Raw genomic sequence first — 15,265 nt, 5'->3', positions numbered from 1 at the left:
GCGATAGCCACTTGAATTTCAACGCTCGAAGCGTGCGTGAGTACCTTGTAATTGAAATGCCATGTTCTGTTAGAATGACGGTAAAATATTAATGAAAGTACAGAATGTATGAATTAAAAATATATATATATATATAATTATTTTTTTTTTTTTTTTTAATTTTTTTTTATTGCCCTTGTAGGCAGACGAGCATACGGCCCACCTGATGGTGAGTGGTTACCGTTTCCCATGGACTTCAGCAATGCCAGGGGCAGAACCAAGCCGCTGCCTACCGCTTAATACTCTCCACAAGCCTCGTTATTTTTAATTTAAATGGCTTTTATCCCTTAAACAAATAACTTTACTTTCTCTCTCTTCAATCGATCTCTCATTGATGAGGATCGTGACTCTGTCCGATTTCGTCAACCAGCTGTCTCCATCGATCCCGTTCTGTAGCTTGATGAAGTGCGTCGCTGACAGGTATTTTCAGTTCCTCCGCTATTTGGTCCAACCATCGCTTGGGACCTCTACCCCTAGGCCTTTTTCCCTCGATTTTACCGGTCACCACAAGGCGTTCCAAATTGCTGGTATCCCTGCGTGCAACGTGACCAAAATACAGCAATATTCTTTGTAGGCAGGATGTGGATAGAGTCTTTTCTATTTTGAACTGCTTGAGAATAGAGATATTGGTGCGGCGGGCTGTCCATGGTATTCGTAGCATACGTCGCCAGCACCACATTTCAAAAGCGTCGCTTCTCTGCCTATATTTCTCTGTGTCACTGCACTGTATTTAGTTAAAAATAGAATATATTAAAAACTTGGCTTTACCTCAGAAGGTAAGGTAAGTTATGGATAAATTATTATCAGTTGTTGCTAAAACCTGTCTTTGTTTTACAAAGAGCCTATGAGTATAACACTACTGGTAATTATTAATTCAGGATACAGATAAGTATGTGGCCCAGTGAGAGTTTACTAAGCCACTGGTTCGATAAATAAGGTAATCTTGACTCTCAAGGCTCTCAAGTGAGTCGGCAAATGTACGTTCCGTTTATAGTCGAACGAGCAGAGTAAAATATCTCCTTTACCAATTCCAATTACCAATTGGAGCAAAAAAAGGATCTCGACTTTTTGTTAGATCTGTGGTTAATAAAACATGCCTTTTAAAAAAAGATAGTTATAGTCAACTACGTAATTTCTCGGGATCCTCCAAAAAGTCCATGGAAAAAGTTTTAGTAAATGACCACCATTTTACTGAGATTATATTTCATTCCATATTTGGTGGTAGGACCTTATAAGTCCGCGCGGGTGGACGTAAGTCTGCCGTGAAGCAGTAATGCGTTTCGGTTTGAAGGGTGGGACAGCCGTTGTAACTATACTTGAGACCTTAGAAATTATATTTCAAGGTGGGTGGCGCATTTACGTTGTGGATGTCTATGGGCTCCAGTAGCCACTTAATACCAGGTGGGCTGTGAGCTCGTCCACACATCTAAGCCATAAAAAAAATAAAAATCATCTCATCTTATGGTATGACACCTTTGCCTTTCCAGTTGGAAAAATAAAATTACTACTACTTAAAGTCCACCACCACCTAGGTGATGTATTCACAAGTATTTATCTTGTAGTCTGGTTTGAGTATGTTTTTTAACCGGCCGCCTGCCTGATATCAACCCATTTTGTGAGCGGCACGGCTGGGATTGGCAAATCAGAGTGGTCTTAGTTTGAGAACGATGAAAGTAGTTGAATTTCGTCACGTCCGTGACTTACTGGGATTCAGGAACATCACATAAAATAAATAAAATTGGTAACATTTTAAATAATTAGCGTAGTATTTGTCCATTTTTTGGAAACACCGACCTCATGTCTTAAGGTGGGCGGGCAGTATCCACATTGATTTATCCCATAGACGGTAACTTCCTAGTGTCAGATGACCTGGAATCACATCAATTCATTAATATAAATTAAAACAGCTCACTGAGATCGCACGTAATTGGATTGCACTGTCATCATCACTTGTGCTAATGCAGCATTAAATGATTTTATGCCACAAAATACGGGTGGGCTACTCGTATATGCTATAATGAATAGTACAAAAACAATATAGATATAGGCAAAGAAAAAAACGCTACATTATCTAGCCTTTTCCCAACGTTTACTCAAATATTTTATTTTATTATGAAGTTTACGACAAGCTTCACGGCTTAAAAAAATGAAAACAATTTGGTTCTGATCCTTACAAAAAAATATGTCAAAAACTAACAAGAAAATTTAATACACAAAATGTTCGTTGTTTTGCGACTACTGGTTGAATAGTGTTTTAAGTATTCTTAATTGTTCTGTTCATAGCAAAATACAAATTTTTTTATTTTATTTTACATGAAAATTTACGGTACGGATGAATTAGAAAGACGGTTTTATTTTATTTTTAACATTAAATTAAAATTTTGAGAATATTTAATCGCACGTCTTACATTTTTCTAAAATGCGAATTTGATATATTGTCCTTAAAAAGGCCATGTAAATGAATTAACAAGCCTATGAAGAGACAAAAGAATCTAAATCTCTCAACTCGATGGTTAGTTGACAAATTCTGTATTTTTTACGTTTCAAAAAAATAATCCTATTAAATAAATTTTATTATAATTTATACTAAAATTAAATTTTCGGTTTAGTCACGGCCCGCTAAGATGATTGTGACAATGTCGAGTATTGGAATTGACGTCTATCCGTCAATTATAATATAATAATAAATCGAAAATAATAAGCGCGAGATAAAACCATAACAGTGTACGACTCGCAAAAGCCGAGCCAGACACTAAATTGTAGTTATTGATCAACTTAAAATGTTTATTTCAAGAGCTAATTTAGTTTCAAGTTTTAATATTCATACTCGACGATATGAGGATTCCCCCTTTGAAATTAATTAAGTTTAATAGGAACACACGTCATTTTTTTAATACTGGAGTCAAAGTAATTGAACATTAAATAAATTTAAATTTAATTTCTTTCTATTTGTGTAACAAAAATACGCAAGTTTTTAAAGCGACTTGTTAGCGAGTTATTTTTTTTTTTTTTTTTTTTTTTTTTTTTATGATTGAAGGATTACTGGTGGCCCGGAGGCCTTTCCAGTTTCACCAGGACAGGTGGGCGAGCAAAGGCTCAGCCAGGAGGGGTGGGATTTGCTAACAGCTACCCGAGCGCCTCCGAAGGAGACCTAACAGCTCAAGAGCAGCTGCTTCGCGAATGAATCTACTACCGGATCGGAATCGCGACCCGCTGAGAAGATCCGGCGAGAAACTCAGCGAGCTGATTCATGGGTTAGGTTGCACGGCGAACTCTTTGTCGAGTTCGACGAGTACTGTTACCGAGGTCCCTAAGCCTGCTCCTAGAGCTGAAGGCGTCTAGTGCGAAGGTTATTGGATCTGATGGATCCGTAAGGACGTGTCTAGGGCGTCGACGGTGACTGGCTCCTGCATGATCAGGATTCGGGGAGTAGTCAGCGGCGGCTACGATAAGGCGATTATCATGACGCATAGCCTTATCGAAGTACCGTTCCGACGCTGACTTCATGTATTTCTGTATAGATTCGAGGCCCAGGTCGTCGTGTAGGTCAACGTTCCTCACGAACCACGGAGCTCCGACGGCTAACCTGCAAAAGCGGGATTGTAGAGATTGAAGGGTGTCTATGTGCGTGCGAGCCGCGTGAGCGAACACCACACTCGCGTAAGTCATGACGGGCCTTATGCAAGTTTTGTAAAGTGTCACCTTGTTCCGAAGGGACATTTTACTCCGCTTACAAATCATGGGGTAGAGTCTACCGAGAATAAACGCGGCACGGTCACGGACTGATTTTATATGCGGGCGGAATGTCATCGATGCATCCAGGGTAACGCCCAGGTACTTGACCTTCCTGGCCCAGGGTATGGATTGACTAAAGAGAGTAATCGGGGGTGTGAGATTCCTCCTCCTAATACGGGAGGAAATCCGTGTGGAGCTTCCCCTCTGAAATAGCACCGCAGTACTTTTCGCTGGGTTGATGTCTATGCGCCATTTTCGGAACCACTGTCCTAGGGCTAGGGCTGCGCTCTGAAGCTTCTTCGCGATTAGGGACTTGTTTCTACTGGAATAGTAAACAGTCGTGTCGTCGGCGAATAAAGCTAAATGGGTCGGCGGCGACCGGGGAATATCGTTAACGAATAAGCTAAATAGGAGGGGTGAGAGGACAGAGCCTTGCGGGACTCCAGCTGTGAGAGGTCGTGGGGAGGAGCGGGTTCCCTCGACTCGATATCGAAAAGAGCGGTTCGACAAGAAGTCCCGTATGATGAGCACGAGACTATCCGGCACACCCATGTTGAATAGTTTGAAAATCAAACCGTTGTGCCAGACTTTGTCGAACGCTTTTGCGACGTCGAAGAAGAGAGCTCCCGTGTATAACGGTTTTGGTCGATTAAGCCCCACAAGAATGTGCTCCGTGAGGCGGTGCACCTGTTGAACGCATGAGTGATTTGTACGGAATCCGAATTGTTCATCGATGAGAATGCCCTTGGATGAGACGAAGTCTCTGAGGCGTTTGTAGAGCAGACGCTCATACAGTTTGCCTAGAGACATGAGGAGGCTAATCGGGCGGTAGCTCGTCGGATGATTTTTTGGTTTACCGGGTTTATGTATGCCGATAACGTCCGCTTCTTTCCACACCGCGGGAAAGATACAGTTCGCCATAGCGGCATTGAAAATAGATGCCAACATCACGATGAGTTGGACGGGTAGAAGTTTAATAACGCGGTTGGATATACCGTCGGAACCGGGAGCCTTGCGAGGACGTAGGTCTTTGATCAAGTCTTTAACTTCCATCGGGGTGACGGGTGGTAACACATCAGAGGGTGGCAAGGAGGCTCTGCGTTCTACCTCACTGTCTACTAATTCTACATGCACAGGGTCCACGGCTTGAGTGCTGGGCGTGCACTGGGTTTGCAATGTATCGGCCAGCAGCTCTGCTTTTTCGTCATCATCGAACGCCGTGAGTCGGCCTGAGGGGCCTACGAGGGGGGGCATAGTTACTACCGTATCCGATTTGAGAGTACGAGCTAAGCGGTAGTAAGACCTTTGGGAGGGCGCGAGTCCTTCTAAGAAATCAGACCATCTGGCATCTCGGACTTCGGCGATGCGAGACTTTACGTCGCGTTGTAGGGCACGCATTCGAATACGATTTTCCGCGGTAGGATACCTGTCGTAGGCGCGTATCGAGGCGTTCTTAGCTCTAAGGAGTTCCCTAATATCGTCGGACAATTTGAAGCGGTGAAGGAAGTCCTCCGCTACAACTTGTTTCGATGACCTATCTAATGTCGAGGTGATGTGTGACGTTAAGATGTCTATGGCTTCAGCGGTATCCTGAGGAGACGGGGTAGAGTCCGGGCTAAACGGTAGCGATGGTGGATCAGATTCAGCCAGGCTGATGCCCAGCGTGTGCCAATCCACCACAGTCCTCGTGACGGGAACGGAATCGGGAGCGCGACCGAGCTTCATAACAACGGGACGGTGGTCTGAATCTAACTCTGAAACTACTTCGATCGAGTGTAAGCGCAGAGTTACGTTTTTTAATAACGCTATGTCGAGTATATCCGGGCGATGCGCGATATTTAGCGGGTAGTGAGTCGGGATTAGCGGAGCGACGATATCGAAGGCGAGATTATCGACTAACGCGTCAAGCCGCCTGCCATTCGGGGTTGTGGTGTGTGAGTTCCACCTGATGTGTTTACAATTTAGGTCGCCCGCCAGAATGACAGAGCTCCCCATGCCGAGCAGCGCCTCGATATCACTGCTTAGAACGATCTTATCCGGTGGAAGATAAACGGACGCGATAACGATCGGCGCGTGTCCCGTCAGTGAGATTCGGCACACTGATGCTTCGATATTAGCGAGCGCGGGAGGATCGAGTGGGACGCAATGCAGGGCTCTTCTATAGTAAATGACGGTACCACCACCACGAGCAGAGAGCCTGTCGTTCCTGACCATGTTATAGTTCGCGATTTTAGGGTCACGGCGCGCGGGCTTAAGTAGGGTCTCCTGCACTAAAAAGATATCAATTTGATGGTCACGCAAAAAGTCAGAAACCTGATCACGCTGATTTGCGAGACCGTAAGCGTTAAAAAATCCTATCGTTACGGATAGGGGCTTTATTCTATTTATATACGCCATTGATTACCGGCGGAGTGAGGGGAGGACGTACGTATTTAATGACGCGTATACGTCGGCGTATTCTTGCACAACGGCGATAAAGTGTTGTGCAGTGGAGGCAGAGCGAATGGCGTCGCCCAAAGCGTTAACGCGCTCAAAGTTGATCGACTGAAAGAAGTCGATCGCTAAAGCGAGATTGTCGGACGCGGTCGGAGGGCAAGTCGCGGGAGAGGGACGAGTCGCGGGGGCGGGACGAATCGCGGAGGAGGGAGTTGTAGCCGTGTTCATGTACGGCAGCGGTTTCGCCCAGGCCGAGACACTGGGCACCGGCGCCGGAACGAACGCTGGCTTAGCCTGCGACACAGAGGGTGCCGAGGCTTTGATGTCTGGGCCGGAAGCTCGGAGGCGGTTTTGGCGGGCGACGCGGCGATTTATTTTCGGGGCTCGGGGGCATCCGCGGTAATTTGCGGGGTGACCCTGTGTTCGACACAGGACGCAGCTAGGCGGTTCCGTCGCGGTTTTTTGATCGCGAGTGCATAGGGCCGTGGCGTGATCGCCTAAGCACTTGACGCATCGGGGGCGCGCGTGACAGTTACGGGAAGAATGCCCGTATAATTGGCAGTTATGGCACTGGCTAGGTGTGCCTTTCTTGTGTGGGGTTTCGACTGCGATCCCGGAAAGGTTACAGACCGTTCGGATGTTGAATATTTGCTTACCCTCGGGGGTAGGCTGGAGGGCGACGAGAACCATATTATATGGCTCCCTTCCGCGGCCTGTGTGCATGCGGTGTACGGAGTTAACCGGTAGGCCTTGTTCGAGAAGGTCGGCCTTGACGAGCTCGGCATCCAACTCTTTAGGGATGCCACGTATAACGGCACGGAGTTCGCGCTCCTCCTGGAGCGTATATGTGTGGAAACTTATACGCTCCTTACGGAGGTAAGAAGAGAGGGCCCTATGGTCGTCGGATGTTCGAACCTTAATTTGAATGCCGTTCGCGAGGTTACGGGCATTCGTAAAATTGATATTTTTGGCCTTAAGGGCCAGGGAAACTCGTTCCCAAGCTGCCTTCTCTTGAAGGATTACCGGGGGAGGGGTCTGGGCTTTGTTTTGTGCCACCGGACGCGGCGACGGAGTGGCACGGGCTGGAGGCGCAACGGGAGTCTGAGGGCGGGGGCGCGACGCGTTCGCGGCTTTGCTAATTTTAGCGGCCGCGGGAGCTCGAGACTCCGCGGCACGCTTCTTACCCTTTTGCACCAGGGTGAATCCATCCGTCGATGAGGCGGGAGCGAGGTCGACCTCCATCTCCGAGTCAGAGTCGGAGGACGAGGAGGCGGGCGCAGGTGACCTACGAGTAGGTGTTTTGGACGGCGCGACGGAGGCCGCGGATGATCGCGCTGCTGGAACGGCGACCACGGCGGACGACGCAGCAGTTTTACTCGCCAGTATAGGCGACGCGGGAACGGCAGGCACGACGGAGGCTGCGGTGCTCGATGCAGAAGCTTTGCACGCAGGTACAGGCGACGCAGGAGCAGCGAGCTCGGTGGAGTCCACGAGAGGGCTCGCAGTGTGATCGGCCTTGAAGGCCTGAAACTCGGAAGTGAGCTTTGGGTAGCGAAGCCGGAGAAATTCCGCAAATACAGCGTCCATGATGTCTACGTGCCCAGGTGGGGCTACCCTGGGTCTTAGAAAACACTCGCCTTGCGGCGAGGCCCCAACTTCTCGGACCTGAGCGGTTCTATTGAACACAGGTGGCGATGCGGCACGATTACTGCAGGACAAAGAAAAATCACAACAAAACGGAAATAACAAAAAGAAACAAAACAATTAAACACTTCCAGGAAGACAGTTTGTCGGCAGATGTACCACGAACACAGAAATAACAAAAGGAAACCAAACAAATAAAAACTTCCAGGAACAACACTTGGTCGGCAGATGTACCACGAACACAGGCCGCGCGAACAATGGCCGGGCTAACAAAAGCCGGGCGAACAAAGGCCGGGCGATCGAGTGGTCGATGAGCACGTCCGCGCGTGACGGGTGCCTCTATCGGAATGAGTTAGCGAGTTAATTAATTGGGTCGCTATTTATGCAAGTACTAGCATATACAAAAGTGTTATGTGTATCTGTTAATGTATTATTTTATAAATAAACGATTTAGGTGTTTGTGTGGGCAGTACATCTGCATTCTGTTGAAAACATTTCAGAAACATCCGAGATAGCCTTGATAAGATAAGTTTGGATTACATTTTATCGGATGAAAATTTTAAATATGTGGACGAATTCACAGCCCGACTGGTGTTAAACCAGAGCTGATGAACAACATAATGTCTTGATTCCGACTAGGTGATAGATACAATCGCGAATCAACTACCTTTGAGCTGTTAGGTCTCTTGCGGGGAGATCCTTGTGCAGCTATTAATAAAACATCCCTTCTTTTTGGATGAGCTCGCGAGCTCGCCTACCCGTGAAGGGTGAAGCTGAAAACACCTCAGTCCCAGAAGGAATCCTTTTATCCGAAAAAAAATTCGATACCTTAAATCGAGTTCTTAAAAAATATGTTTTTTTTATCGCTTAGTTGGGTGGACGAGCTCACAGCCCACCTGGTGTTATGTGGTTACTGGAGCCCATGGATATCTACAACGTAAATGCGCCGCTCACCTTAAAATATAAGTTCTAAGATCTCAGTATAGTTACAACGGCTGCCCTACCCTTCAGACCGAAACGCATTACTGCTTCACGGCAGAAATAGGCAGGGCGGTGGTACCTACCCGTGCGTACTCAAAAGAGGTCCTACCACTAGTAATCTCAGTATAGTCACAACGGCTGCCCTACCCTTCAGACTGAAGTGTGTTACCAAAGAAGCCATTGCTCGTCTATCCATTTACAGTACGCCACTCCAATCTTTTCACAATTTTTGACTTTTTTTTTTAATATTTGTAAAATATAAATACTTTTAAGAAATAAGGATTGTTATGTTAGACACAAAACGTACTTACTATATTTATATGACGTATATGTACGTCAAAAAAGTTGTCTTCAAAAAAATGTATTTGATTAAGTTTTCGATTAAGTGTTTTAGTTTTAATAACACCATATCAGTTTATCACTGATTACTATAGGTCATTGTTCTAATGAGGCTCGCAATGTACCTTATGATTAGGCCGCTTTTTACTATTTATCATATTAAATAAAACTCTCTTTTCTTCAGCCCGTGTCCACCCAATGCTGAGTGTAGGTCTCTTCGAATGCACCCCATTCTCTTCGGTCTCTTGCCTTTCTCATCCAGTCTCTACCAACCACTTTGACTAGGTCATCGGACACCTCGTTGGCTATCTGCTCACGTTACGACGTCCAGTACGAGATCTCCACTCCAGTACTTTAGTGCCCCACAGATATAATATCTACTAATACTAGTAAATAAAACTACGGTAATAACAAATTCACCTGTTTGACTACAGAAAGTCTTATAACATAATTTGTCATTGGATAACACCATTGTACATGCCAAGTGTCCGAACTATCGCTACGAGGCTCGCATCAAAATCTAGTGACATATTTATAAGCCTCTTCAGGTACATGGATGTAATGTGATGTTAAGGATCATTATTAACTCAGCTACATTACGAAATTGGTGTCCAAGTTAAACATTCGCCATATTTTAATTCGAACTTTTGCAATAGAAACGAAACTAGATATTTATAGTGAAGATGATAATAAAATATTCATCGCGCCGGGATATTGATCTGATATCTGTTCTGACTAGATTCTAAAGTTTTCAAATTCCAAATGTAGAAACGGAAGATTGGGGTCAAGCCTTTAATATAAAGATCAGGGTGAAAGACATTAAAAGAAATTCGTAATATGAAAGTAACCATGATGATTTTGTTTAGGTGAAGTAATGGATCTGATGGCGCTTGTGGGGTCGGCAGTGAATTTCGTTTTGTACTGCAGCATGAGCCGACAATTCCGGACCACGTTCACGAGACTGGCGCGAAAGGTCCTGCCACTTCCACAAAGGCAGAGGGAGAGGGAGCCACTGACAACAGTCACTGTTTCGTAGCGAAAGGCTGTGGCCAAATCTATGGCCTCAGTGACACAGCTCTAAATAGAACGATAATAAGCATGTCGAAATATTGAGATTTCGTTTAGAGAAATTTTAAAAGAAAATTGTACATTACTTTGGAATATTAGACCAAAACTTCGTGTAAGTTTATGTTAAGATATAAAGTCTCAGCCCTTGTGGTCATAAAATTGTTATTAAGTAACTGGGTGAGTATTCGTAACTTAATTTACTGGTGTATTGTGATAATAATTGGTATTTTGATTTATTTGTGTAATAAAAACAACCACGATATATATTTACGGATTTTTTAATAAGCAATAAATTTCAGATTTTTTTTAGAAAACAGATTCAATCCTTTTGTTACACTCCATCCATTCGATTGTCACAGCTTATCATTTATACAACGTAACGCCCGTTATCTGTTTGTATTATATTTTGGAGAGAGTAAAAGTTTCTATGGTGATTTATGATATCGTAAATAAAATATATTTTTGCATTCGAAAATTTTTAGAATGTTTAGCTGTTTGTCAATGTTAGCTACGGACATAGGCTATTAATTTGGATCTCAGATCTCTTCGAGCGCTTTGAGTACTGTATTTCCTTGCCATTGAAGCTTTTTTATGTGTTTTCTTTTGAAATAATATGTTACTGGATGATATCATGTTTTTAAAAATACTAAATCAAGAAAAACGAAATTTATTGAATTCGAATTTACATTTTGAATGTAAAAGACGAAGCCAATTCGTTGGTGCTATAAACTCGTAGGTACGTGCATGCTATTGTACGTAATATTATGTTTAAACTAATAATGGCTGAGTGTATCTCAAGTAAAAATATATCACTATGTTATAAAATCACTCGACTTGAACAAGAAGCATTGTCATTCTAGTCACGTTCTTGGATTTTTAAGTATATTCTAAAACCGTACGAAAATAATATAATTAATATTGCACTAACCAACCAAAGCCTCCGTTAAATATTAATATTCCTTTATTAATTTTATAATCATAAAATCGATTTGCTATAAATTTTATTTCGTCGAAAATATATATTTAATACATAAAAATCTTATTGTTCCAGCCAGCGTTAAGTATCTACTTTAAATAATATATATTTTTAGCGTTAAGGAAACATACGGATATATTATTAGTCTTCTTTTTCTCCACCTTATCCCACTATGTGGGGTCGGCACAGCTAATTTTTCTCTTCCATTCTCTTCTATCAGCCGTCATCTCAACACTCACTCCTCTCTCTCTCATATTGTCATTCACACACTCCATCCATGTCTTCTTCGGTCGACCTCTTCCCCCTCTACCTTGCACTACCATTTCCATACATCTCCTAGTCACATGCATCTTCTCTCTACGCATCACATGTCCATACCACGCTAACCGTCCGCTCCTTAATTTGTTGTTTACCGGGGCCACTTTCACACTTCCTCTGATGTACTCATTCTTTATCTTATCCATTCTTGTTACTCCACACATCCATCTCAACATTCGCATCTCTGCCGCATGCACTCCTCTTTCATGCTTAACTTTCGTCGCCCAACACTCAGATCCATACAGCACGACAGGTCTAATGATCGTTTTGTAAATTTTGCCCTTGAGCTGAAGGTGCATTCTACGATCGCATGCTGTTGCAGAGACCTGTCGCCATTTCATCCAACCAGCGTTTATTCTATTTGTGACGTCCCGGTCTATGTTGCCGTCGTTCTGGAGTATAGAGCCGAGGTACTTGAAGTCGGAGCAGACTGGCAGGGATACACCATCTAAGGCGATTGGCGTGAAGTCTGAAGAACCACCAAAATCACAAAACATGTGCTTGGTTTTTGTTCGACTGATCTTCAAACCCACGTTTTCCAACCTTTCTTTCCATTTTGCCAATCTCCTCTGTATCTCAGGCCCTTCCTCTCCAACGAGAACAATGTCGTCGGCGAACAGCATACACCAAGGCGCCTCTTCCTGTATGTCCGATGTTAGGGCATCCATTATTAGGATGAACAGGTAAGGGCTTAAAGCTGATCCCTGGTGTAAGCCTACCGTCACACTGAACTCGTCGCTATCGCCAGCTGCGGAGCGTACGTACGTACTAGCTCTACCGTACATAGCTCGAACAAGCCGTTGGTATTTCCCTGGCACTCCTTTCACTTTCATGCTCCACCACAAAACCTCACGGGGAACCCTATCATACGCTTTTTCTAAATCAACAAACACCATGTGCACATTTTTACTTGCACGGCGATATTTTTCGCACAATTGGCGCAGGGAAAAAATGGCGTCCGTTGTACTGCGTCCCGGCATGAACCCGAATTGGTTCTGTGATACCTCACTCTCATCTCTCATTCTTCTCGCTATCACTTTCTCCCAAGCTTTCATACTATGTGACATGAGCTTTATTCCTCTATAATTGTCGCATACCTGTATGTCACCTTTGCTCTTAAATACAGGCACGAGTGAACTTTTGCACCACTCGTCAGGCATGGCCTCTTCTTGAAACAATTTATTGAAGAATAAAGTCAGCCACGTGCATCCATCCGCTTTCAGAAACTTCCACACTTCTATTGGAATACCATCTGGTCCAGTAGATTTTCCATTCTTCATATCTTGTACAGCCTTTCGTACTTCTTGCATACTTATTTCCCTTACTACACCAGTATTTATCGGAACATTTTGCAGTTCACCACGGATATATTATTAGTAATATGATATATACATAAGTACAGTAATCTTTGTTGGTAGATTATGTGTATAGGCGAATGATTTAGTTGTAAAATTATTTTATTATTGTATATATGCGGGTACATATCTATGAGAGACGATTAGTGAAATTTGATAGTAGTAGTATCTAGCACGAAATTAATTGTAACTATGATATATATGTCCACTACTATGATTTGCCCAAGAAAGTAATTAAATAGCTTTTGCTTGTATGTTTTTTATTTGTAGCAGGAGTACGATAAAGCCCTTAATGGACTTCAAAGTGGATGGTGGTATTCAGGTTGTGATATCTCTGGGTTTCGATGGCCGCATATCTAGTAAACCGGAAATTTGTCTTATTATCTACAGGAACAAAGATAACGTTTCAAATAAGGCTACATTTAAACATTCTACCCGCAGAATATGTAATATATTTCACTAAAGTGAGGTAAATAAGTGTTCTTGTAGATTTTTTTTAAAGTTAGAATTCCTTTGGCACCTTTGCGAAAATGAGTCTGAGTGTATTTTTAACGTTTAAAGAAGTTGTACGCACAATTCAATATTTTTTTTAACATTGTAACACATATAGGAGCAAGTGAGCTCACGACCCTTCTGGTGTTAAGTGTTTACCGGTGCCCATTGGCATCACAATAAGAATGCCGTCATCCACCTTGAAATAATAGGCCTAAGTCTCAACTAGATATATTGTATAATAGCTATCCCATCCAATTTTGGAGTAAATGTTTATGGTTTAGTAAAAATAAAATCATGATACCCTGTGTAGCTTATAAGCTATATATCGGTCGTCAGGTAATTTAATCACATTTTTAATAAAAAACACATTTTCTTTATCCTAAGGCTCCATCTCTCATAATGCTTCATCGTTTACGGGACGAAGTAGCGTGATGGAGTGCTTATGACATTATTTTTAGAAAAATTGGATGTCAGTATTCTTTTGATAAAGTCATCGAGCCAGTCAACGTTCGCGCTGTCGTATGCCTTTTGTACAGTTTCTATTTAAGTGAGAAGAATTTTATAAAATAAGATTGTCCATAACAGGCTCTCACAGTCCGCCAAGAATTGTTTATCTAATATATATTTCACACACTCTGCCCTCAGCTAGATAATATGGCAAATATTGCGGATTATTAATTAATATTATGTATTTTAAAGGGTTAAATTTTTGTAGACAGTATGTACCATAAATAATTAACTTGTTACAGGTGCACCAATTAATTAATCAGAGGCGTTAGTTTTCATTGTTCTCGAGTTAACGCGCAGATCTAGTTTCTGTTGAGTTAATTGGTTTTACTGCAGCAATATAATTGAACTGAATACAACTAGATATACTGAGTGGTACGTGTTTTATACAGAAATAGTTAAGTCACACTTCGCCAACGCTAAATTCCGAAATTTATTTGGCGGAACTATCGCCAAAATCCAAAATCTCGATCGCCCATTATTGGTATACTATTGAAAACCTGCAATGCCAAAAGAACTGAACAAAGTTTCAATCTAATCTAATAAATGACGCACGATCTATAGAATACGAACGACAAAAACTTCAAAATGTTTATTGTAAAGAGAACACGATTTCTCAATATTGAGCGATATCAGTTTTGATAGTATTTATTTATTTAATTTTCTACTGTGTTCTGCGTGATAGCATAATAATATATTATTTGTGGATGTTCTGCAATGCTTATCACAGTGTTTTACTTTAAGCTGACTTAACGTTAAATGTAGTAAAATACACTTAATAGCTATTTCTCATTTATATTGTTAAATATGATACTATCATAATTAAATAGTCCAGATGGTGTACATTACATTTTGTTATATTTAGTGTAAGTGCACAAATGTTAACTGTTAGTGTTGGTAATTTAATATGATCGACGACAGACAGATCTCTTGTTTTTTTGAATTATGTAAGTGAATGTCATGTTAATGTTATTCAATGGTAGATTTGTAGAAAATTCGGAAAATAATGTATACTGTGTACGTTATTAAATGTGTTTTTATAAATAAATAAATAAATGATAAAAATAAAAACGTTTCAATTCAAAAATTCCCCTGTTTAAACTTAATTAATGAAAGTTTTGACTCTGCAATTTGTTAAAAAAGTCGCATGTAAATCAACGTGTATTGCCATGCCCAACTGCGTGTCCTGCATTACAAAACTTTAGGAAAAACATGATACTAAAGAAAAGGCCTTAGAGTTAAGAATTCAAGTTCAACATAAATTATGTGTTTGACCTTGTTTTTGCTACGGGCGGGTTTGCCCGCGTGTGTTGTATTTCAGCAGCAAGATATATCATAATCATCTTTACATTATATGCTTCTATGTTATGTG

The 15,265-nt window shown here is 42.2% G+C and overlaps 1 protein-coding gene across 1 annotated transcript in view; it reads left to right on the top strand.

The window, feature by feature from the left end:
• Positions 1-14,953, top strand: part of msR (myosuppressin receptor) — a gene marked incomplete in the record, with an annotated part of 51,499 nt that extends 36,546 nt beyond the window's left edge. Inside the window, 3 exon segments of the mRNA NM_001043464.1 lie at positions 10,041-11,353; positions 12,904-13,263; positions 13,485-14,953. Of these exon segments, the coding sequence (NP_001036929.1) occupies positions 10,041-10,210 (170 nt within the window).
• Positions 14,954-15,265: the final 312 nt, after the last annotated feature.

This window comes from Bombyx mori, chromosome 10, assembly GCF_030269925.1.
Source record: "Bombyx mori chromosome 10, ASM3026992v2".
NCBI lineage: Eukaryota > Metazoa > Arthropoda > Insecta > Lepidoptera > Bombycidae > Bombyx > Bombyx mori.
Note: the sequence above shows the minus strand (reverse complement) of the source record. Positions and strands in the feature narration are given on the sequence as shown.